This window comes from Ammospiza nelsoni, chromosome 8 (assembly GCF_027579445.1).
Source record: "Ammospiza nelsoni isolate bAmmNel1 chromosome 8, bAmmNel1.pri, whole genome shotgun sequence".
Lineage (NCBI taxonomy): Eukaryota > Metazoa > Chordata > Aves > Passeriformes > Passerellidae > Ammospiza > Ammospiza nelsoni.
In genome coordinates this window covers 11,808,007-11,833,314 of record NC_080640.1, presented here as the reverse complement: position 1 = coordinate 11,833,314, position 25,308 = coordinate 11,808,007, and the positions used below count along the sequence as shown (strand labels likewise).

The following is a 25,308-nucleotide window of genomic DNA, read 5'->3' as shown; positions in this document are numbered from 1 at the left end:
TCAAAAATCTGCCAATTGCCCTTCTGGAAAAGGATTTTTTTAGGGATGTTGCCCTTTATGTTTCACAGCAACACTGAAGCAGTAAATTGAGGCAAGAAAAAAAGTGTTGTAGAAAATCGAGAGCTCAATGGAGAAAAATGTTGCTGAGCTAGTCAGCTAGCTTTGAAGCAGGATGGGTTTATTTTTGTTTGGTTTGGGTTTTCTTGTTTTATCAAAGTTGCACCAAACCAAGACTGCTGATGATCCTGAGCTACAGAATTCCCTTTCCAGCAGTGTGTGGTTGACCCTGAGAAATTCTAACTTCTGGCTGCAGCTCTTAAGCCAGCTGCTTCTCAGACCTAACAGTGGTGATTCAGCCCCAGTGAGCACTGGAAGGCAGAGTTATTAAAGGCGTGCAGGGCATTCTGTGGGGCTGGAAGACATTTTGCTAAGGAAACAGTGGTGCTTTTATTATATGAATTAATGACTAGCTCTGGGTGTGCTTCCAGAGCCAGAGCATATTAGAATGTTAACAAGGAGATGCCATTCCCTTAAACCAGGCAAAGGAGTTAAGCAGGGTGTGGGTGGTTGCTGAACTTGGCTGTGGATACCCATAAAATCAGCAGGTAAAGAGGATTCCTCTGGGTGAAATGGAAATTCGGGAGATTTCTTGTTCAGCCCATAAGGGCAAAATCTATCAGCATTATTTAGGGCTTGCTAAGGGTGTTTTTAAGCAGACATATTTAGAATAATTACTTTGATTTCCTGTGGATTCATATTCTCAAGAAGAATGACATCCCTGGCATTATTCTGGAATAGCTGTCCCACTTTGTCATATTGCAGTTTATTCTGGAATAATTTCTCCAGGAATTCTTGCTGCTGGGTTCCCTGTACTGGGATCACACTGGAAACATCCCCACTTTTTCCTTCTGCTCTCTTAGAAACATTTGGCAGGGAACTAGAAAGAAAAGAGACTTCATGCTCACTGAGATTTTGTACAAGACTTCCTTTATTATAAATAAAGCTGCATGAGATCTATACAAATTCAACAGTGTCCTGCTATAGAAGCAGTGGTTTAAGTACAGCATTGTCCATCAAGGAAGACCTTAGTCTGGAGAGTTCTGGTATTAGTGCCCATCTTGGCTGCATTGCCAAATTCATCTCTTTACTACAGTTTTGCTTCTGAGCTAGCACATTACACACATCCCCCCCCCAATTCTAAAAAACCCAAGTAATAAATAAAGCTGTTTACCAGGTAGGTGCTGTGAGACAACTCCTCACTGAGCAGCAGCAAAGCTGTTACAGGTGCCTGAAGTCTCACTTCCTCACCACAGAGAAAACACTGCAAAAACTTTGCATTAAAAATGGCTGGTGAACAATCACTCAATCCTGCTGCTTGAATACTGGATAAATTTTTGGATCATCTGGCTAAACTACATCTTTATACCCCTGTATATACCTGTATACAGAGCAGCTTGGAAAGAGAGAAACTCTTTTCTGTGGCTGCTTAACAGTGAACACCCAACACCACCCCTTAGCAGACATTCAGCTCCTGTACAGCAATAATAACCTTAGACCAAGACATTTTCTAAGGGCAAATGGCTCCTGAGGCTATGCTGTAGATCAGTGGTTGCTATCAACTCACCACTAATTCCACTGCTTTGACAGAGCCTGTAATAAAATATTAAAACCACAAGCTGAGGGCTCAGGGAGTGGCTGGAAACCAGTGGAAGGCACTCGGAGTGCATGTGTTGAATTCTCCTGGTTAGCAAATGGCAAGAACAGCACTGAGAGTCCAGGACAGGCTGTTTACTTTTCTTTAGAGTATCTCACAGAGATACAGGCATTGCCAAAGATATGTTTGTTACTCAGGTAACTGCTATAAGCAGTTTGATTTTAAAAAAACGTTTTTCACTTTAAACCACAAAATCTCAGTTCTACTCCCATCCTTTAAAGCTGCTTCCTATGATCACCCACCCAGATTTCAACCAAGGCAGAACTGCCCATGGGCAACACTAAAATGTCCTAAGACATTTTTATTGACTGGCAGCTGCTGAAACTGAATTGTCTTATAAACCTTATTTTGTGAAATGTGAGTCTAGGCTCTTACTAATAGGCTAGTATTTGGTGGGCAAAGATTTGATCCTGGAGAGACAAGGAAGTCCAAGGAATGATGTGCTTCACATCACAGCCTCCTTGTACCAGGGCAGAAGTGTGGTCTAAAGAAACACTGTGTACCAGGCTCTCCTCTGATGGGACATGTCTATACCTTGGTTTCCAAGGAAGATCTCCACTCTGAGGCTGACTGAAGCACAGCTTATAATCACAGATAACATTTCCCCCCAACAGGTATGAGTGGGTCCCCTCACAGCCTAAATGCACAGACCAGATCACTTTAAAGGTGCTCAGGGCAAAATGAGCATATTGCATGTAGGAAAACTATGCCAAGCAATTTGCTTTCAGTGGGATCAAATCCATAAATTACTTGATTCAGCTCCAGCTTCTGTTCAACTAAACCCCGTGGGAATACTTCAGGGTCAGTTTGGGCATAAGAGAAAACAGGCATACAAGTACAGAAAACAAAGAACAAAAGATTCAATCCACTTATCAGTTCAGGTTCCCTTTGAGTCTGAGCAGCAGTGCTTGGGGCTGTGTAAAGGCGAGTTTGGGCACGTTTACAAGCCCTTTGCAACTGGTGTTGCAAAGCTTTGTTCTGACATTTTAATAGGGGAGTTACCTTATTCTGTTCAACAGCCTTTTCTTCTCATGGTCCTCCTGCTCAACCTTATATAAAAGTTATTTTTCTACTCAGAATGTCATTTCCTGAGAGACCTGGGTCATAAATTTGTTTCTGTTCTTTGGACAGTCTAAATTTAGACTCCTGACAGGAAATGGCAGAGAAATTCTAATTTCTCTCTGGCTGGGCTGGGAGCACATTTAGAAGCAACTTCAACCACAACTGCTCCAGCGTGACCTGCCTGCTTTACATGCCAGCAGTCCAAGTAAAGCTGGGTCTGCTGCAGGCACTTTGCAGTAAACCTGGGCAGGTAAAAATGGCAAATCACCTGGGTTTGCAAACGACTTACACAGCTTCTGAGGTAGCCTCCAGGCTCCAGTACTGACCCACCCTCCCTGTACCTCTGCTTGTCACTACCTGCTTGCCATGGCCCTTGAGATTGCTCCTGCTCTCTTTCCTACTGGGGAAAGCCTTCTTGGCTGTACTTGGAAAGCCAGGGATTTACAGCACTCGTTAGCGTCAGCAATTAGTCCTGCCCTGCTGCTCTCCTGGCAGTCTCCCAGGCACTCATCACCAAGGATGCTGAAGTAAGCACTGATGATCCAAGACTTTTTCCTACTGTCATTACCCACCAGCCTCTTCTCCCCCATTCCTACCTACCCCTTACTTTCTGTTCAGAGACCCTACTTAACTACCTGTGATAATAAAAGCCAAGGGAGGCAGCACTTTGGGCATAGCTCTGCCACCATTTGTGCTTTCTTATAAACCAGGTGTGGAGACAGCAGTTACAGCTTCCTCTGCCTCTGTGTGTGAAGTGTCCCTCAGTGGTGGCAGGACAGAGAAGAGCAGACACCAATGAGGTGATGAAACAGTTTTTACCAGGAAGAGGGAAGAGAGGACATGTCTATGGAGAGTTTGCTTATCAACTGGATAAGGCAGGATAACAAGCTTCATGCTGTGTGCTGCTTCCAGCAGTGATACAGGATTGAATCTTCTCTCTGATGTGATAGAGAGGATTGATAAAAAGGGACCTGTGGAGTGATGGTAAAAGGATCTCTGACAGGTCTTACCTCACAGAACCACCACTCTCTTGTAAACAGGATTAAGGGAAGCCCTAGTGTAAAACTTTGCAGGGAATCCTAGTGTGAGAAAATGGTGGGAAAGGTCCCCTAGCACTGGAGGCCAGGCTTCTGGGACTAGCTAAAGCAATTATGCACTGGGGCCCTGGTTTGGACTCCACACTCAGGAGGGTGAGGATCTCCTGAGTCCTCTCCTTCAGCAAAGCCACCTTGCTCAGCTCTCCTCCTTTGCACTCCCAGCTCAGCAAATTACAGTCTACTAGTGCAGATCCTCAGAGCAGCAGTCTTTAAAATGATTGAAGAGAATGTATAAAGTAGCTTTTGCCTGCATATGTGGAACAGAAGGGGATGCAACATGGATCATAAGGCAGCTGCAAGCAGCACTGCTCAGATCTACTACATGTGCATCTTTTTTATCCCTTCCTTCCCTGCTGGCCTTGGCCTAATTAAAACCATGTGCAGAGAGTCACACTCTCAAATGGAGGGTGATCACTCCTGCTTCCAGACTTCTGAGATTGGCTTCATTACAGGATAATTTTGGAGAACTGCTTCTTTTACGAAATCAAAACTTACAGCAGTCATAGAATCAGAATAGTTTAGGCTGGAAGGGACCTTCAAAGATTATATAGTTCAAGCCCTGCTTTTCCTTTCTCTCTAGGCTGTTCTTACACTGTAGTGCCCCGAGGTAACGAAAACAAACAACCCAAAATGTCAGAACCCAATAGTGGTGTTTCTTTTATCTAAGATAATAAAAGTTCCTGTTCATTGATCCATACAAAATGGGCAGGAATATAAACCACTAGCCATGTTCCCATGGAAGATTCAAATGAAATGGTCTGAAGACACAGACCCTGCTCTGCTACATCCTCCCACAGGAGAAAAAAATGTGCAGGAGTATTTCTGGAGGACAGGACAAGCCATATAAGTTACTGCTGCAAGTCCAGTCACGAAGGCTTTTTCTTCTTCTTCTTCTTCTTTTTTTTTTTTTTTTTTTTTTTAACTATAGTTCTGAAGCTGTGCTTTATTTAAGGACCTCCATCCAGTCCAGACCTTGTGCATGACCCTCCTCCTCTCCACACCAGCATGTAGACTGATGTTGCACTTCCCATTGGTGAATGAGCTCCTGCTGTCTGCAAGCAGACAGGCTCCTTTGATCCCAAGATCCTGTCTCTGATTCCCCCACCCTCTTCTTATCTGCCCCTTCTGAAGGAAATGAAGTATTTGGCCACCATCACACCCCCGCCCCCATTTGCATTGCAGGCATCTGAATAAATGACATATATTTATTGCTCACCACTGCTGTAGCATGACTGAGGCACAATAGAAAAAATATATTCTTAGCTGCATAAAACCAGGCACAGCAGTGGAACAGAAACCTACTTCACCACCACATCTTCCAGTTTCTCCCTATTCTCCCCCCAAGCCTCTTCCTTTCAGCAGGAACCATGGCCCAGGACTGGTTCAGCTCCAGACAAGAAGCTCTACTGGCAAAGTCAGTTGTCTCCAGGAGGCTTCAGAAAGCTGCCCTCTGGACTTGTGCTTAGAGTTAGGCTTTGGTTAAAGGGGTTCCTTACGGATCCCATTGGTGTGTGCAAGGGGAATGTGCACTGTGTACTCATTTATCAGTGCAGACATGTTCCTGAGCATCTCGTGGAACGTGTCCACCATCTTCCTGTAAATGTCCCTGCGCAGCACAAAGGGACGGAAAAGGTTGAGAGGCTCAGCCCTCTGAAATATGATGGGGAAACCCAGCTCTGCTGGTACCTTCCCATTGCCAATAAAGAAGTGATAAAGCTTCTTTTCATGCAAACATTTCTCTAGGAATTTCAGCATGTCCTGTAGGCGGGCCTCCAGCTTTTCTGGGGCCCAGTCCTGGCCGGGACATGCCTGCAGGAGATGCAGCAGCACTGTTTTCAGGTGGTAGTTGGTGAGCCCACTGGGACCTGTGAGGCTGCACTGCTTCCCATGGAGGAAGGAGAGGATCTGAAGGCAGCTGACGTGGCAGGCATTGGCAGGCAGTGTTTTGGAGACCAGCTGGATGAACCTCCTCTCATACACTGCAAAGGTGAGAAACCAGTGGGTGCTGGAGGGAACATCTGCTGCCAGGCTGCTCCGAGGGAAGTGGGAGATGAAGTAAACGTCAGAGTTCTCATACTGCACCACAGGGGTGAGGTTGAAGGCAATAGATTTCCCCGATTTAAATTTTATCTTCAGGGCTCCTGGCGAGTCCAGGAGGCTGAAGGAAAGGTCAAATTCATATTTGTGGGAGATTCTGTTCCAGGCCTTGGTGACAGCAATCTGGAACCACTTCATGACTTGGTCAGCATCCAGATATTGAGTATTTTTGAAGCACAGGAGGTCTTCCATCTCACTGCTGGGCTTGGTACTACTGACCTGGCTATGGAGGAGGCACAGCATATCTTCCCCTAGTTTTGTCTTGTCACAGATGCAGCCCGTCACATCCTCATCTGCCCTGCACACCTTGATAGTGCCATAACCTTGTTCATCTGGGGGAAAAGAGTCACCAGAGCACCAGGTCTGGCAGCGAAAGCAGTAAGGCTCCGGGGGAGCAAAAGGCACTATCAGATCACAGACGAAGGGTTTGCGCACTCTCCAGTTCTCATACATGCTCCCCACACCCATGCAATCCTCCACTTCCATGTCAGCATCCCGGTTACAGACGCTCCTCAAGGCCTCCAGCAGGTCATCTGCAAAGCCTTCCACCATCTCCCGCATCCTGGCCATGTCTCCAGTGGTACCCAGGATACGCTTCTCATAGAAGCTGGCCAGGACAGCCTTGTCGGGCAAGGCCACTCCTTTAAATGCCTTCCCCAGCACTGCCATGTCATCCTCTTCTCCTCCTATGTCCTGCCAATTCCCTTCCTGGAAATCCTGCCTCCAGAGCTCGATCAGCAGGAAGATGACCATGGAGAGGGCAGTCCACATATCCCATCGGACCCTTCCCTCTTTGCTTTCCTCCACTACCACTGCAGCCTCCTCCAGAGCCTTCTGTGTGGCTTCCTGGTGTGCGATTTCCTGCTCCAAGCGCAGCTGCTCCAGCCGCAGGCTCTCCTCCCGCTCCTTCATCTTCTGGATGATTTCCTCTGTGTGCTCAGGGACCGTGCCATTCTCCTTAGGGAAGAAGAGCGGGTGGTTGACAATGGCTGTGATCACCAGTAGGCACACCCGGAAGAGTCCCACGGGCATGGCAGTTCCTTCCCTGGAAGAGAAAGAAAGGTGAAATGACCCATGATTTGGAATATATTCCCTCAAGTACAAAAATGAAAGAAACTCCCCACTGCAACAAGAACTTTGACATCCTTTCCAGACCTGGAAAAAATGCTGGAATCTAGAAACCACTAAGTGCACACCCATTTCTGCAAGTTATCAAGCAACTTCCCCAAGAGGCTTTATCAGCTGACGGTGAGGATGAAAGTGGCTCTTATCAAATGAACTTCAAAAAACAGAACTCTGAAGGCACTTCCTGCTGTCAACCCACTACGATGCTGTTGGGCAGTATGGGAGGGCACATCCTTCCTTTGCCTCTCCTTTAAAATTCCCTGGACAGAAAAGGAAAGAAATAAGCAGGCAGAACCTCCCCAGCTGTAAAAAACAGCACTGGAGATGAGCACTGCTTTTCCTCAACATAAAGTTAGTATTTCAGATGTGGCAGTGGCATAGGCAGGTCTGTCCTGGCCATGTTCCATGTTAAGCATGTCTGGGAACCCGCAGAGCCTGCCTGGATCAGGGCAACCTTCACTGCCCTGCTGGTGAGCTGCACCTGGGTGGGAACAAGCCTGCACAGTTTTGTGTTTCATAGCAGGCATTACAGGCAAAGCTCCTCCTGCCTTTCAGCACCATCAGGATCAGGCTGTGGCAAACTCTGCTGGCCACCAGGATGGCTCATGATGGCAGTTCCAGAAAAAGGGACAGACAGAGACTCTACTAAAATGGAAACGGTTTCCTTCAGCCCAGTGGTTCTAAAAGCATCAGGCTGCTTATCTTTGGTGATTACTGCACTACTGACCTGTGGAGGACATTAGTAAACACCATGGCTTTGATCCATGGGGCTCACAATGAAAGGATTTAATTCCCAACTTTCTGGGACATTGCCAAGGCCTCCTATAGGGCTGGGCCAGATGGTGCTCAGGCTAAAGCCTGGGCTGTCTCCTCCAGCTGGCATTTTTGTTTCTGGAGGGCTGGCATCACTATCAAGGGCCCAAGTGCCTGCTCAGGGCAGTACAATCTGAAGTTGTTACCCTTTGCTGTGATGTTGGAAGCTCACCAGTCCCCCTTTCTAGCAAGGACAAGATGCACAAGCAGGGATATTTCTTCTTCCAGCTGAGAAATTTTAGGACAGCTGCTTAATGCCTCAAAAGTGCATGAGAGAGAAGGGTTTCTGTTACAGAAATAAAGTCTACCAATAACATAGTTCATCAATCAGACCAGAAATAGCAATCTAAGTAATGCTACTGTGGGAATGAAGCTGCTTCACAGACAGCTAAGAGATGGTGTGAGGCACTCTGTGTGCTCCAGGGGCTCAGGGCTGTAATTCCCACCCCCTGGAATAGCTCCTTCCTGGCTTGAACCCAGCATGTTTTGGTGCCACAGCAACCCTGCTGTCCCAGCATCTGGGCAAGAAGGAAAATATCTCTGGCAATCTCATTTATGCCTCCACAGGGCACACAATAAAGATAGATCCACCCCAGTGGACCTTGTTATTGTAACTGCACAACAAACCTCTGGTTTTGATTGCAGGAACCTGGATTTCCTCAGTGTGAGCAGTTACTGTACATGGGAACTGTATCCTTCAGCACACAATTATCTTTGCTTATGAGAGGGCTGGGACTGGAATAACAAGGGAAGGGAACAGGATTGAGATGCATTGTCCAAGCAGCAAGAAAATTCACACGGTGCTCAGGATAATGCTCCATGCCCTCCCTGTGTAACATTTACCAGCCACCCTTTTATTTTAGATCCCATGCACTTGCATAGATGAATGTTCTTATGCAGACATTGCTCTGGAAATAGTTTGTGGCCCTATCTTGTCCTTTTTTACATTTACATTAACTCTTAATTCATCAGGCAATGAATTAAAACTGAATTAATGCCCAAATCTGGGTGTTCCAGTTATTCTATGAGCTCTACGCCTGGCCACATTATAAAAATAAACTGGGGTCGCCCTGCTTTGCAAAGGGCTTTATCAGTTTGCTGGGGCAGGGCAGGAAGTGCTGGTGAGTTCCCTTCCTTAGTGCTACCCTCTTGCAGACCACGTGTGCCTTCCAAGCTTAAAAATAACATGGCCAGGGGCCAGGTGCCTCCTTCTTGCAGTCTTGACCAGGATGACATCACTGCTCTGCTCTGCTCGACCACTGTCCCAGCAGATGAAATGTTCTACTGTTACCACATTACTTCTGAGGTGTGTAAGGCTGAAAGAAGTCAGCTTCCTCAGGATCTTCTTTCTCAGGCCCAGCTGCCCATGGGCACACTGCTGCCACAGGTCACCTGTCCCAAAGCTCTGCCAGCAGCAGGGGTTAGGCCAGACACCCCCAGGTCCATCAGTGGCTGGCTCAGCTGAATTCACTGTGGGTCACACTGACATTCTGGGATACCCTAGCTCATTTTGCAGCAACCTCTTCCTTCAGTTGCACTACAGGCATCAGCCTCTGGAAACTGGAAGTGACAAGATCTTCAGATCACACTGATTTGCAAGAGGTATGTCTGTTTTCAGCCCAGAGTAAGTTCTGCTGGTCAAAACTGCCCTTTTGCCACTGCAGCTACTCATTCCAGAAAATGAAGCCAAACATTAACCTAAGGTTTAAGGTTAATGCTGCTCAGTGGCCAAAGTCAGTGGAGCCTGCCCTTGGCAGCAGCCAGGGTGGTACAGGCAGAGCATTCCCACACCTCTCAGACACAGCTTTCCTGGCTAATATGAAAGGCTCGATAATACAGGTGAAACCAGTAGCGCTGCCTGCTACGGCGCTGCAGCACTCCCCATAACAAAGGCTGCTCTTTTCCCTTGCTTTTAACTTCAGCCCAAGCTATTTAAGTCTGATAAAAATATTTATGCCTGCTCAGGCTGAGACAGCTTTTGTGTGGGGAAGAGGGAGAGAGTCCAAACCTTTCCAAGCTTGAGACTAAGAAAGAGAAATGGCAATTTTTCAATCTACGCATCAAATTTAGCAACGTTTCAAATATGGGGGGGTGGGGGAAGAAAGGTATTCATAAGTTTTAAAATAGCAAGTTCTCAAAGCAATCTGCAACCTTTTCTGAATTTCTCACCCTGACAGTTTTTTCCCATTTAGAGCATAAATAACATCTGGACTCAGTAACAGGCTTACATCCTACCTACCTTCTGCAGACCCTCTTGTGGCAGTCCTGGGGCTCCAAAAGCCCCCAGAAGGTGCTGTGGTCACAGGTAGGCCACTCCTGACAGCAGCCAAAGCAGCTCTTGCTCTGCTCCCTGGGCCAGGTGAGAATGCAGAGACCCCTCTTTTCTCATGTGGGCACAAAGCTGGGAAAGGTTCAGGAGGACCAAAGAATGCTGCCTGGGAAATGAAGAAGGGCCAGGGTATGTGAAACCTCACTGTCTTGATGTGAAGCTGTCTCTGCTCACTGCCCAGCATGTGATGCTACTTGTTCAAACCTGCCTCTGGCACTAGAATTGGTTTCCTTCTGAGCTTTTCTGTGGCACTCACTGCTGTAGTGACTAGGGGCTTCACCAAGGTTAGGGTTAATGACCACTCTGCACAGCCCTGGGAAGGGAGGGGGCAGACACCATCCCACCCTCCAGCTGGGAGTGAGGTTTCAGAGAGATAAAAACAGCTGATCAGTCTGTTGCCTGATTACAAACAATCAGCTGCATCCTACAGCACTTGGCATGTTCAACGGGTCCACCAAGAGCACCCACAGCCCTCCACCCTCAGCTCCCAGGCAGGTTAGGTCTCATCCTTTCAAGCATGAAGCTGCCTCCGTGGCTGGAGGATCCTGACCAGCTCCAGAGCAGTCCTGGATGATGCAGAAGCCCCAAGAGAGGAAGGGGAATGATAATGCTGCTGTCATGCAGTTCAGGTTGGTGCCTTGAAGCCACAAGGAGGCCAGCTCTCACCCTAGCTGATCTGAGAGCCCTTTGCTGCACAATTTACTGATGTTTGGCTTGCCTGGAGCACAGTTCCAGGTAGCACACCATAAGGAAAGGGAAGTGGCACAGGAGGAAGCCTTCACAGAGTCAGGCAGCAGCAGCTGCACCTTCAGCTTCTCCTCCTCACCTGGGAGCATCAGAGAGCTCCTACAGGGTTTGTGTGGAGCAGCCTGAAGCAGCTGCTGCCCTGTGGCAATGTGTGCCCCTTCCCAAGCCACCCTGTAACAGATTGCTCTGAGGGGCAGCAAAGTCCTTCATGGAGATGATGATGATGCAAAAAGTCATAAAAATGTCCTGTCCCTTCCAGCTACATGTGCTTAGTTTCTGATGACCCTAAGCCTTCCTCACACCCTTTTCCACACCAGCTTCAGAACCTCCTGCTCAGCCTGGCAAAGGAAAGAAAGAGATGGCAGCTTGCCTCTGCAGGCTGCTCATGTGCTCTGAGCCCAGATAACCACCTTCTCTGAAGACAAGGGAAAGTATTTCCCTTTCATTAACAGTGAACTTTCTTTACTCAGGAGTTCCTCATGCAGCTTTATTTTTTCAGCCATTTTATTCCTGTAAATTTTGAATCACGGTAAGCAAAACATGCTCTGGCTGGTGTTCAGCAATAAACCAGACAGGAGTGAGCTGAAGCTTTGATTCTTAAATTGGAAAAAACCAAGTCAAGCCACTGAGTGCAGTTCAGTATTACACTTGAACACGCCAAGACATCACTTACAACACACTCGATTGCTTCCTGCAATCTGGCCGACACAAAAGGCAATGAATAGGTGGCTGCTACATTGTATTTTGCTTTGGTAGGCTGCAAAAAAAGAGGCATTTCAAGTAGATGATAGAAAATACAGCTGGTTGGGAGCCTTTTTTCATTGAAAGCTGCCAAATTTTTGAAACCAGAACTTTCATGGGAACAAATATAATTTCTGACTCTCTTATTGGGAAGGTCCTTGAGGTTTGGAAAGGACTCTGCTACTTGTTTTGACTGCAGAGACTAACAGGTCAAACCAGGCACTAAACCTGGGACTTTCTTACTGGGAAGATGTGAACCTCAGTCAGAGGAGTTTCTGCCCAGCCCAGCTGTGCTTCCTCATGGCTGAGCTTCTGGGAGCCCTGCAATGCCTTCTTTTGCTTACAACAGTGAAAAATTACCTTCTGGCCTTTGAATGTTTAGTCTGAGAAAAGCTTCTGCTGCACATATGAAGGTCTAGTAAATAATAAAAGTTTGCTGAAAGCCCTTAGTAATGCACCATATCCTTCTCCAGTTTGCAAGTATCACTGCCACCTCTGCAGGTATTCACAGATAAGATCCAGCTGCAACTGAAAGAAATCATAGTTTCTCTTAGTGGGGACTACAAGCTCTGATTTGTAAGAAACTTGCACAATGACAGAGAAATGGGAATTACAGAGACGCACGTCAGTATTATTGTTACTGCCCAAAACTTGGACAGATGCAGTTTCTTAGCCAACCCCACACTCACACAACACAGTGCACCAGGATAGGCTCTTGCTCTCCCATTTCCTGATCATAGTCAGCTGCAGCACACACAGCCCAGACAGGAAAATAAGGGATAAAAATCCAATTCAGAGCCTGAGCAGCACCAACTTGTGCTGTTCTTTCAGCCCCTATGAATTAAGCTGTGTGCAGGACATCAGTGGGATGAGATCTCAACTGGGACAGAACAGTGCCAGCCACAGCAGCTCTAACTCATGGTCTGACTTGTTTTTCAGCATTCAATTAGTGCTACAGACAAAGTACTGAATTCCAACTGCCAGCACCATCACAGCTGGTTCAGCACAGACAGGTGGGACTGGGCTCTGTCTTTGGCTCTGTGGGGAGAGCCAAAGCCAAAAGCCTCAAGAGGGGAAGGACCAAATGCACCAATACATGAGGTGCAGGGGTCTGGATGTTGAGACTGGTAACACAACCACATTTAAAACCAGAACAAGCTAACTGGCCTGCACAGAACTATGGCAGTCAGGTATGGCAGAGCAACTGCCTCCCAAACCATGCCTGGAAGCCACACCCCAGATCAGCTGCTTGGCCACAGCACAGGAGTTGGACAAGGCCACTTGCCTGACAGCTATTGTTCTGCTGTTTGACTGAGAACATGAGCCTTTTGTAATATCTGTGTACATCCTGTCCCGGGCCTGCTGCAGTGCCAACGGGGTCAGTTGCGCAGCCTGCCTCGACATCCTGCCCAACAGGTCTGCTGTGCACTTTTGTGCACACAATATTTTCCTCCTGGGGGTCACCAGATCAGGTATTTCCAAGGAAATGCTGATGCTCATCCTGTGTACAGGACTAGATAGCCCTCCCTTCCCACGGGCAGGAGGATTCGGGGGGAATAAGCACGTGAGGGGCACTGAGAGTGCTCTGGAAGCAGATACTGCTGGGCGGCCCCAGGTCCAAATGAGAGACTTTGTCAGCTTCTCTCCGAGCAGAGGAGAGCTTGACTGGCCCTAGGAAAGACAGGCAATCTCTCTCCTGTCCTGTCATGTAATGCCTTTGCCATCAGGAAGCTTTTTCTCAGGCCTTGCTAAGTCTCCCTTGCTGCAGTTTGAACCCCGTAACGTTCCAGTGCCCACTGTGGGTACAAGTAGGACAGATTTTTTGTTTTCTTTTTGCAGTAGCACTCAGGATGTTCAGAGGCACTCCTGTCCTGCCTCAACTTTCACTGTACACAGGTGCATTTACAAGCTATTGCCATAAAATCCATGGTCCCCCTTACCCCAAACCCTAGACAGTACAAAGTATTTTTCCTGGCCCAAAGGGAGCTATTTGCCTTCTAGGGCTGTTTTCCAAAACCCAAAGAGATGTGGCACGTGTTAGATTTTCAGTTTTATCATCAAGTGGGGATTTATTGGGCCCATTTCTAAGTCATTGTTTCTCAGTGCATACAGGTATCATGACACTAATCAAAACACTAATCAAAACATGATCCTCTTCCTGCCCCAGGAGGCAGTAGCCACCATTAAAGGCAACTTTAATAAGTAATGAGTAACACAGAGACACCTCATGTCCCCAAAGCACTCACTGTTTACTCCTTGCAAGGCTGGACCTGAGAGAGGGTGCCCATGGAGACCAGGAGACAGCCAACAGCATGAGGAATGTGTTACTCAGCATCCTGCTCATTGCCTGAATGTGTTTTTATTGCTTTTTGACTATGCAAGCCAGCTCAGCCCTCGTTAGCAAGCAGGGCATACAGTCTGTGGAGTGCCTTGGGTTCCCTCTGCTATGGCAAGAAGGGGTTTTACAAATTGGAACACAGTGTGGGCCGCAGGAGAGGCAGGAGGGCAAAGGTAGGAAGTGTGCATGTTATGTGACTCCCACCCACATATTGAGCTGTTGTAGTAGGACCACAGCCAGGAACAGCTTGTGTTTTTAAGCCAAATAAATTTTGTTTGGTTTTGTCTGTTAATAGTGAGGAAAACAACTGGAGTAAACCAAACTTTTGTGGGTTTTGAGTTCTTTTTTTTTTTTAAGAGAAGAAAAGAAACAGGCAAAGGAAAACACCCTTAGCTTAACACCCTTACCAGCACCCTCCTCCTCCAACCCAACATGATGGGAGCCTGGGCAATAGTTGGTCATTCTCTTGCCCAATCCTTCATCAGCACAGATGGACAAACACCCCTGCTGCTCCACCAAAAGCCTGAGAGTGTCAACCACAATGGATGGAGCACTGCCACTGCACAGATCCTCTCTGGCCTCCACCTGGTGCTCATGCTGGGTCCTGCTCTGGCTGTCACCCCCTCAGCCACACCACAGCTCCATGCATGTGAGGCAGCCATGGCTCATGGGTCCCACCTGGCACTCACCTCAGGGAGAGGTGCTGAGTGGAGAAAGAGATCAATTGACAAGATGTTTGTTTAAATCTGCCCTCCTTTTCCCCACTTAATGCTCAGCAAGGGGTTAAAACCCCACACCAGTGTTGTTAAATCAGCCAGTGGTTACCCTGGCTCTCCTCATCCTGTGGTAAGAATATGCATCCTTGTACATTCAACTTAATCGTGCACCCACTGGAATAAATGCTTTGGTATTAAAATAATTGGTGGAAGCATTATTAGAAAGTTGATTTCCCAGCAGGGATACAGCACTCCAGCACATCTCAGAAGAGCACATGTGGATGTTGGCAGGGCACAGACATGACTTGCAGAGTGATTACATTTCACATGTGAAACTATCAAGTCCCATTTCAGCCATGAACAACGAGCACTTACATATTACAGACAGTGGAAAGCACAGGAGTCACCAGACACTTCCACACTGAGACACTGAACAAAAACACAGCAAAAAGAAATTATCATCTTGGGTTGGGAATTTGGCTGATCTGAGATCTTCTACTCCATCACAGTCTTGACTCAGTGACAAAGCCACACTCATAGCTCAGGAAACCTGCAGGCCCAGGTATCTGCTTAAGCAGGACCCAAAACCACTGGATGGGATTGAAGGTTTGTGTGATATTGGACCATTGTTTTGCTAACTAGTCACTGCTGTTTGTATTCAAACAATAGGGAAAGAACTGTATTTAAAAGCTGGCTATTGTTGCCAAAGCGTCACCACAGAAATCAAAAGCAATGCTTTATTCTGTTGCCTGAAATTCCAGCTTTTTTTTTTAAACACAATATAGTTCTTTAAATAAACTAAAAAACAAAACACAACCCAACTGACTGTGAAAGCCCCTGCAGGGATGGGTAGAGGGTGTGGAAGGAAGAGAGAACAAGAGCACTTTTACGGCATTGCCCCATTTCCTTGCCCCTCACCAAGATGACTCCCTGATCTAAGCAGAGACACTGTGCATTGCACACAGCCTCTGAGTAAGAATCAAACCCTCTTACTTCATTACCTAATGACTCTAGAAAAGATCAGGAGAAACAACACAAATGCTTTGGGAAGCAGAAATCCCAGTCTTGGCTCACTTGCCATAAACCTAAAAACTGCCAAGGCAGACGCATGCACAAAAATATGTTGGCTGCAGGGTACTTCTGGCTAATCCTGCTCTTCAAAATGAGTTTGAATAAATAAAAAGCAGCAGAAGAAAAAAAGTCATACACAAGAAAACAAACTGCCCCACTTACCTACAATATTTCCATGAAGCTCATTCTTTCAGCACCCGTGGCCACCAACCCAGAGCCATTTTCACCCAAGGGAATGACTCAGAGACAGCCTATTGCCACATGCACTCATATTTAATAATTTTCATGTGCTCTCTGCTCAGTCCCCTCTTCTTACCAAGAAAAGGAAACATCTCTAAGCTCTTTGTTTTGCTGAAGAATTTGTAAACTGAATGCTGGGAAGAAAATCTCTAAAAAGACTCAAGGGGAAAGGAGCAATGTAACTTGCAGTGCTGCAGCAGAAATATCAAACACACACATATTAAGGCTGTGAAGCCACGTGGTTTTCATTTGGGATGTGTGGGGTGAGCACATACGGTTGCTTTCTTTATAACCTAAGCACAACAAAGGAAGGCTTTGTTTGAAAGCCAAGGGACAGCCTCTCACTTAAAGGCTGAGTTACAACGTAATGGGAGCTGTGAGTCATGGCTGGGGCCCCTGCTCACAGGCACAAACCCCCTGTGCTGAGCAGGCAAGCAGCTCAGCAAGGAGCACAGCCTCCAGCTCCACATGGCAGACCCAAAGCGGCCAGGACTAGCAGCAAACACAAGGCTGAGCTGGGAGCACATGTTGTGGCTGCCTTAGCACACAAACACATCCCTTTCAGTCAACATTTCTGCCTGTAACTCTATCAGAGCGTGAGATCATAGCCCTGCACCTCTTCCAAAAGCACAATGCAGCTATGAGTCAACAGGAAGGTGGGATAAACATTATCCAAGCACCTTCAGACCATCTTTTGATTTTGGCTGCAGAACAGCATGACCATGATTCTTAGGCTGAGCATAGCTAGGTGGGAGCTGAGCAAAGTAGCTCACTAGGTGGGACCACACTGGAGTTCTGTCCTTAAGTCACCTACTGTGCCAGATAATTTCTGTCATTGTGTGTTACAGGAAGGGAGGGTCAAATGATGGATTCCAGATAGCCAAAATAAAGACATCCATTCTTGCCCCTGCAAGGCTGGAAGATAAGGGCAAGTTTAATTACCATGAATGAGTTGCAATCTGCAGTGCAGAGGTGTCTGTGTGCTGCTGAAACTTCAAATGTTTTCCCTCTTCAAGAAATTTCCAATAGTCCCAATGTATTTGGTTGCTAAATCCCCAAAAGGCCTTAGAAATAAAATTCTCTTCTGAAACCAGTGGCAGAAAGGCACCTGAACATCCAGGAGGAAACAGATTAGGATTGAAGCATTCTGGGTGCAGATACAGAACACCAAGCCCCTCTGAGAAGCATAATAGTATGAATATCAAGTGTGACATTTTAAGCTTGAGAACATCTCCTTAGCTCTGCCACTCTACAGGAGCTTAAAAAATACAAGGAAAAAGAGGTCTGAAAAAGCAATAGAGTTTATTCCCTCTGCCTACACGCATGGCTTACTCTGTGCCTCGATGATTTCCGCCAACTCTCTGTTTACTTTGTTCTGAAAAGCTTCCAGCGAATCTCTGCCTCCTGAGGCAGTCTAGACTATTGCTTAGCTGCCCCTACCTGCAGGAAAGTCTCCTTATCACTGCATGTGCTTTCTCCCAAACAAGCTGTTTGGATTCCTGCTGGGATCCTGGCACAGGCAGGTGGTATCTTGTCTCAGGGAGCTTCTCTACCTCCCTGCAAACAGCGTGGGAACCATTTGCTCCCATTCCTCATCAGGTGCTCACTACCAAACTCTCTGCAGCTTGGAAGAGCTGAAAGCAAGGCATTCTCAAGCTGATTTACATTGGTTTTTCTGGGTCTTACTACAAATTCTACGTTTTCAACTGAAAGCACCCACCATCCCCAGAGGCAACCCAGGGAAAGATGAGCTGAACCACACAGGTGGCTCAGCTGACACCTTATAACTCATGTCCCTTTTCCTGCCCAGGCACAAGAACCTTCTCTACGTGCTCTTCCCCTGGTTTCAAAAGTGAAGGAACAGTAACAGTTTTCCTTTGCCAGGCAACCAGAATAACCCAATGAGCTGGAGACTGTGCCTAGCTAGCAGGGCTTAAAGTCTGCAACAGCTGGCTGCAATGCTCCTCATCCTTGCCAACACCATGCTTGGTTTTTCTGAGCCACATACATGGCAGTGGGATGCATCAGATGTTTTCCATATACCTGCTGAAAAAGCATCTCTGCCTTGAGGCAAATATTGCTGATACAAATAACGTGCTAGATCAGCCAGAAAAACCTGCCTCTGGAGAGGGATAATAATGAAACATGGTGCACGGAAAGGAAAAAGAGAAAGAGCTTCATTTACACACAGGAGAATGGCAGTGGGCCAGCTCTCACAGCTTTGATCGGGGCTGGCTGGAGGAGCATGCCAGGGAACTCTCTGAGCTGAGCTTTGCTAGAGCAGAGCAGCTGTTTGAACTCTGATGGGAAAAAGGGGACAGACACCACCCAAAACAGATCCAGAATAAGTAAGTAAAAAAAAAAAATCACGTGGAGTGCATGAGCTAACAGGTACTGAGAGCTGCAGCAGGACATTGTGGCAGCCAGGAGTGCTGTTCTGGCAGCTCCCTCTGTCATCAGCTCCAGCTCCTGCCCTCCCACCACTGCTGCCTGTAGAGCCTCCTGTCACACACAGGACAGCCCTGCCAGACATCTTGCTTTTACCCAGTTCTCCTTTCTGTGTTTTTAGGGGTTTTCATACAAACATGAAAACTCCACACATTGCTGGCTTGTGAAAGCACTGTTTCCCTTTGCCTCTGCTGTCACCCTTGATCATCTGAAGTTGTCCAGGCACTTCCAGGCATCTGCTCTCCCTCTAACACTCAGAAGAGGGGAATTCCAGTACTTTACCAGTCTGGGTAAGGTACTTCTGGCAAGTTCTCCTCCACAGCAGAAAACGGATCAGTAACTGATGTCAGCAAAGCTTTGGAACCTTTTGTTCCCCTCTGCCATCGCTCTCTGACTAGATCTCAACTGTACCAAGCAGTTAGATAAAGCCAATTTTATACTGAAAGTCCAAAAGGGAAAGGCTGTTAACACTGATCTTCCACACTGAAGCCATTTCCAAATTAAACCTTCACAACACTGCTACTTCAGCTTTGCAAGAAGCTGTCTGTACCTCACTGCTGGGAACATTTCTAAATTATGAGCCACACCAATTTCCTTTCAGCATTTCTGCTGCAAGGCTCAAGATCTCCTAGTGAGAGCCCATCAAGAAGCTTTTTTAAATCACATCAAATCTGGGAGGAAGAATGACCCCTGGAGCACTTACCTGCTACACAGCTTTGCAGGTGCTCATTAAACTTCACATTACTACAATCACCGTGATGCAGAGAAGACTCAGTTCAGTCACCCGCCACTGAAGCACAGCCAGGAAGTCTGCAAAGCACAGAGAATGAATGAGGAAGTGCAGGCAGAAGATGGGTACATAATGCAGTTATCTAAATTATGGATTGATTAAAAGAGAGATTAACTCACCCCCTTACCTAATAAAATGATCATAAAAGCTCAAGAGAGCAGGAATAATCAGTTTGAAGTGATCAGGGAAGAGTTAAAATGCTGCTTCTCCCATGGGTGTTGGCAAGCAAGGACTTCCCTCCTCTGACTCCATCCTCACCCACCAGCACTCTCCTTTTAAAATGGATTAGGGTCAGATGAGCAGCTGCATAAGTGCAAGGGCTGGGACAGTTTTGTCTGGGATTGGTTTGTCTAGAAAAGGCATCTAGCTTCTGTAAGCAGCTTGAAAGGTAGAAATACTTGCTCGGGGAGTTGGGTTTACAGAGCTAATGGAGAAACAGAAAACAGAAGAGGCAGGAAGCAAGGGTAAGAGCACAGGAAGATGTGAAACACAGAACCGCAAAAGATAAACTACAATATTTTAGGATAGAGAAGTGAAGAAATTTTATATGCAACAGGAAACAACCAGGAGGAGGAGAAGACCAAACAAGCTGGTTGCAGCAGACAACAGAGACATTTTTCTTCCCCAGCTGCACACAAATGGGCTGGGGAGGAGGAATGCACGTCCCTCATTTCCAGCTACCACCACTTCAAACTTTCCCACTGTCCTTGTCCAAAGCCTGATGAAACGATCAGTGTGGGCTGAGCTGAGCCTGAAGCCCATTTTAAGGGCATTAGCTTGACGCATCCTTGCTCTCTTGAACTCCTTCAGTTCCTCCCACGTACCTGCTTTGACCAGACAGTGTGTACAGTTTCACTTCTCTGTTTCCATCTTCCACTGTGAGGCCAAATTGGGCAAATGGGCTCTGCCCAGCCCTCCCATCTTGCAGGGCTGCTGGAGCCTCTGCTCAACCGGTGTGCCACAACATCACCAGCAGCAGCACAGGAGAAAGACATCCCAAGCCCCAAAGGTCTGGATCTGCACTGTAATATCCCAGTGGATATTTGTAAACCTTCAGGGCCTGCAATGTCTGGTCTCATGGTGGCTCAGGGCCAGTGAGGTAGAGCAGGTGTGTCTGCTTGGAGGAAAGGAGCTATTAAATGCTGGGCAGGAACTGCTTCTATAGGGCATACAATTCACTTGTTAAGATAATTTTTTAATCTCAAAAGAGAGATTTTAAGTTAGGGTCTCCCTCAACTTTGTAGATGTTGGAGAGACCTTGACTAAGCCTTATGGATTAGTCAAGGTCTGGAAGGCCAAAACGATGTCTCTCCAGAACCTCCAGGCTGAACAACTCTCTCAGCCTATTTTGATAGGAGAGATGCTGCAGCACTGGGATCATCCTTTGTACTTGCTCCAAGAGTTCCATGTCCTTCCTGTGCTGAGAACTCCAGAGATGGATGCAACACTGTGTGCAGAGAATCAGCAGAGTGGAGTAGAGGGGCAGAATCCACTCCCTGACCTGATGGCCATGCTATTTTGGATGCAGCCCAATTTGGAGATGAGGACACCATGTGGAATCACGTCAAAGGTCTTACAGAAGTCCAGATATTTTGTCTTCTCTTGACAAACATTGCGGTCACTCCATCATAGAAGGCTACCAGATTGGTAAGGCATGATTTGCCCTCAGTCAAGCCATGCTGGCTCCTTCAAATCACCTCCTTTTCTTGCATAAGCCTTCTTATCACTGCTTCCATGAGGAAGTCTGAGCAGCCCACCACAATGTTTGTTTTGAGCCAGCCCTATATGAGAGCCTCCTCTCCTTGACAGAAATGAAAGCTGTCCCTGCTCCAGCGAAGCTCAGCAGCTGATGTGGCCTTCAGGTCATAGCAGTAAAACCTGTTTGTTTTGCTGCTGATCAAGGTTGGCTCAGCCAGCTTTGCGTAGCCCACGTGTGTGTGTGTAAGAATAAACAAGCTAAAAACAGAGTTCTGCTGCAGCTACACGCCAGGGCAGCTCTCCATCCCTCAAGCTGCTGGAAGGTTGGCCACCTGCCTCCCTGCCCGCCCCAAGGAGTGAGCAGGCAGAAGGGCTTGCTTACACAGCTGAGCCCACATCCCTGCAAAACCTGGAATTCATGGTTGGGCACATGACAATGCTGCCCACTGCACACCCTGGCCACGTTTTCTCCCTCCAGCCTGGAAACCAGAGTCTCTACCTCTCTCTGCCACCCAACAATTACAAGTGCTGGTGGAAAATATGCTGCCTGGCAGCAAACCTGCTTTTTCCCCAGTATAAATGGATTGGAATAACACTTGGGAGAGAAAAAGCTGGCCCACCCAACAGTCCATTTTAAAGAGAATCTAAAGGAACAAGCCAGAAACTTTTTTCAGCTTCCTTTTCCATTGCACCATTGCTATGGATTGCAATTGCAATTCTGCAAAGCCGAGTGAGCAGGACAGAACAGCACAGGACAGCAGGGAGACTCATGTGGGCTCTTCATGGAGTTCATATTCTGTGTTAATTCATTTGCAGGCAAGCCCAAGATACTGAAACCACAGTCAACAGGTAGACAGTTGTAAAAGTCAAACTAAAATTGTCCTTTGGAAAACCATAGCATTTTACTTAAAAAACAAACTCAGAAATTAGTGAGATCAGTTTGTGAAACACTGGTGTTAGGTTTCTGTGGATCAGGTTCCTTCCCCATGTTAGTCATTGCCATGCAAGAAGAATCACAAGCATTGGCATCCCTCTGAGACGTCATGCAGAGACACACAGAAGCCCTTATTGCCATGGATAGCACCAACAAAAATACAAAACAGGAGCAGGACATGCAGCTTTTGGCTGCCCCAGTCATCAGGTGGCCCAAAACAATTATTCAGGAAAACCAAATTCCTCAGTCACTGACCAGGGCTATTTAGTCTGACTTGAGGGGGAAAAAGAAGTGTTTAAAAAAAAAAAAGAAAAAAAAAGGGGAAAAAAATTGGTGTTCTTAGTATATAGTAATACTCCAAGCAACAAAAAGAGAAAGACAGGTGAGGGGCCACCCCCTGAACTCTTGATAAGTTCAGTGCCTCTGGTGTGCACAGAACACTTCCTTGCAGATGCCACTGGTGTGGACACAGATAGATCACTGAGTCCTGTACACACAAGTCACGCAAGCAAAAAATAGTGTCATCTACAGCTGGGAGCCAAGAAACCCTCAGGATTGGCCCCAGTACTCATACTCTTCTCTGAATTTGGGAAATCAATTCACCTTTCTCCATATCTGTGGCAATCACACTTAATATGTGCAGTTCCCATGTGAGAGCAGCATAAAGCATCTATTGCGCTGAAAACAAAGTTGAAGAGAAGGCTTACAGCTTTTATTCCTAATTTGTATGCTCTACTTTTGTTTGACGATGGAGAGAACCCCTTTCACTTATACTAAGGAGAATCTGGCTTTAAAAGCAGATGGCTATGAAGGTGGCCAGAATCACTTTAGTCAGAGCTGCAGAAGAGCATTACCATCATCACCAAACCAAACTAAAAAACCTCACACAACACAATATGCTGTACTACAGTGGCTCTCCTGTCCAAGTGCTGGTTCCATGGTGGCTCAGGTTCTTGCCTGGCAGCTCATGGCAAACACTTGTGCCTGAAGGACATGCACAAGGGATGGGCAAGGCCTGCAGCCCTCATTAAAAACATATGAATAGTAATGTTCACTCAGAGACACTGCTCATCTTTCCTGACCACGTAAGAGATGCCAATAGCAACATGTCCTGTTTTCCTGAAGGATTTTAGCATGGTAGTTCCCAAGAGAACTGCTTCCCACTGCAGGTGGGAGCCTGCCAAGCTGAAGACGAAGGCCAGAAGGCTCACGTTCTGCACACCAGTTTTACAGCCCATTGACTGCCACTATCACAGTCCTGGCTCACTCTGCTTTGAGCTACAAAGACCTGCTGGCCACCTTCAGAAACACGCCTGCACACATGAAGAGCAGCTCTACTGAAAGTATCCCTCCAGCTCCACTGAAAGCATCACTCCTTCTCTCTGTGCTCTTTGGTGAGATGTTGAGTATCAGAAGAAATAAATTTTAAACCCATGCCGTGTAACACCGAACACGCAGCGAGGCTCAGTGATGCATTTTGCACGGACCGTACATGTCCGAGGTCAGCGCTGGCCCCAGGACACCACGGGCTGTGTCACCAGCAAAGGGCGATGGCCGAGAGGTCTCTGCTCGCTCGGCTCGGTCCCGCCGAGTCCCCGAGGGGCTGCGGCCGCTCTCCCGCCGCGTCCGGCCCCCGCCTGGGCTGCAGGGAGAGGGACGCCCAAAGCTCTGCAGAACTTTGGTGGGCGCAGTGCCCCCTCCCAGGGGCCCGACCCTGCCGGTGCCCCGGTACGACCGAGACGGAGAACAGGCACAAAACAAAAGTTGCCCCGTCAGGAAAACGGGGGGACAGCCACACCAACGCGACCCGCCGCGGGCAGCCCGCACGGCCGCTCCGTCCCGACCCGCATCCCCCGCACCGCCGGGGCCCCGCACAGACTCACCGGGCCGGGCCGGGCCGGGCCGGGTCGGCGGCCCCGCTCCGGGCGCTCCGGCGCTGTCGGCGCGGCTCCGGCTCCGGCTCCGCGCGGCTGGGGCAGAGCCCGCCCCGCCCGCGCTGCCGCCGCTCTCTGGTTCGCTGCTTCTCTCCTCCTTCAAGCCAGCCCCGCCAGCCCTAGGAGGCCAGCCGTGCTCCGGCGGGCGGCAGCGCGCTGTCCGATCTGCCCCTCGGCTCCCCCATTAACGTCCCAGATGGTGCTGGACCGAGGGCACGGCGGACGGAGAGGAAATGCGCTCATCTTGCTTCTCGGATGTGTTCTGACCTCCTGGTGGTCGCGCCTGAAAGTCAGGAAAGCAGTTGAAACGCGGAACCCCGTGTGCTGTTCTTATCAAAGCAAAGGAGTAGATCTCGGAACTGCTGACCCATTTTCGTGCTCCAAGCTGGCACACGTAAAAAGCTGTGGAGCTGCTAACGTCCTTCCCCAGAAGTGGCCCAGAAGTGGTACTAGTTTCTCTAGAATCATTGCGTATCCTGAGTTGGAGGGGACCCACAGGGCCAACTCCTTGCCGTGCACATGACAGCCCCACCATGTTCGTGACAGTTTGTCCGAACGAATTTTGAATTCTGACAGGCTCGGTCCTAGTAGGGATGAGGGAACTGAGGCACGGCAAGTGTTAGCTAATGATCGGGGCCACGGTAAAGGATTTTTGAAAGTGTTTTCAAACACTACCCTCATCCTAGAGTTAAAGGCCATCCTCTTGTATTTTTCACAAAAATATTTTTCTCAACAACTGTCCATTTCACAGGAAGCTTAAGGGCACGAGCATAGTAGCATCTATGTGACTTAGGGAACTACATCCTACCCTTCCTCTTTCCACAGCATTGCAACTGGTTTATATTACTACTGCTCTGGCATGTTGCATGCTCTCCACCACCACTGCTTTGATTATTTTTAAGCTCAGATGGTGGACATGTGCGGTGGTGGGTGACAGTCTGTGTTTTATGTTGCACTAAGACTTTGTGCTATTATAAAGGAACCAGGCAAATGTGGTGGAACAGATTTGTTCTGAAGCTGGCTAGCTCATGAGTGATAACTGGGACTGTTAAGTCATCCTGTTCTTAGTATTTCCTGAAATGCTTGTTGAATTAAGTAACAGTTTTAATGTTGTTCCAAGGGTTTGTGATTCTAATTGTGTATACAGGCATTATTTCTTCAGTGTCCAAATCAAGTTTATTCAGTTTTATTAGCAACCTGGATGTTATTAGTACATTCCTTCCTCATATGTCCTAATCTATGGAAATATCTCTAGCAAGAGCAGTACTGGAATCTCCCTGCTTCCCTGCTGCAGGACCCAGCCTGTCTGATGCATTGCTTATTTCCCCTGGGAACTTCAGAGCAGCAGGAGGAGAGAAAGCAGCTCCTTTGCCTGGATCACAGCTATTCATCACTTCACCCAGAGGAAAATGTC

General features: G+C 47.6%; 2 protein-coding genes across 3 annotated transcripts in view; one reads left to right on the top strand and one right to left on the bottom strand.

Moving 5' to 3' along the window:
* Positions 1-970: 970 nt before the first annotated feature.
* Positions 971-23,925, bottom strand: ITPRIP (inositol 1,4,5-trisphosphate receptor interacting protein). Of its 2 annotated transcripts, XM_059476898.1 has the most exons (3): positions 23,844-23,925; positions 19,242-19,348; positions 971-7,015 (listed from the first exon to the last, which is right to left on the bottom strand). In XM_059476898.1, the coding sequence occupies exon 3, from the start codon at positions 7,000-7,002 to the stop codon at positions 5,353-5,355; it is 1,650 nt and encodes a 549-aa protein (XP_059332881.1). In that variant the 5' UTR covers positions 7,003-7,015; positions 19,242-19,348; positions 23,844-23,925; the 3' UTR covers positions 971-5,352. The 2 variants fall into 2 exon arrangements, with proteins under 2 accessions (XP_059332881.1, XP_059332882.1); XM_059476899.1 differs by lacking the exon at positions 23,844-23,925 and having other exon boundaries at positions 19,242-19,876.
* CFAP58 (cilia and flagella associated protein 58) overlaps positions 23,453-25,308 on the top strand; it is a 65,178-nt gene continuing 63,322 nt past the window's right edge. The window contains exons 1-2 of the mRNA XM_059477104.1: positions 23,453-23,866; positions 24,091-24,288. Of these exons, the coding sequence (XP_059333087.1) occupies positions 23,453-23,866; positions 24,091-24,288 (612 nt within the window). The remainder of the gene's footprint in view (positions 23,867-24,090; positions 24,289-25,308) is intronic.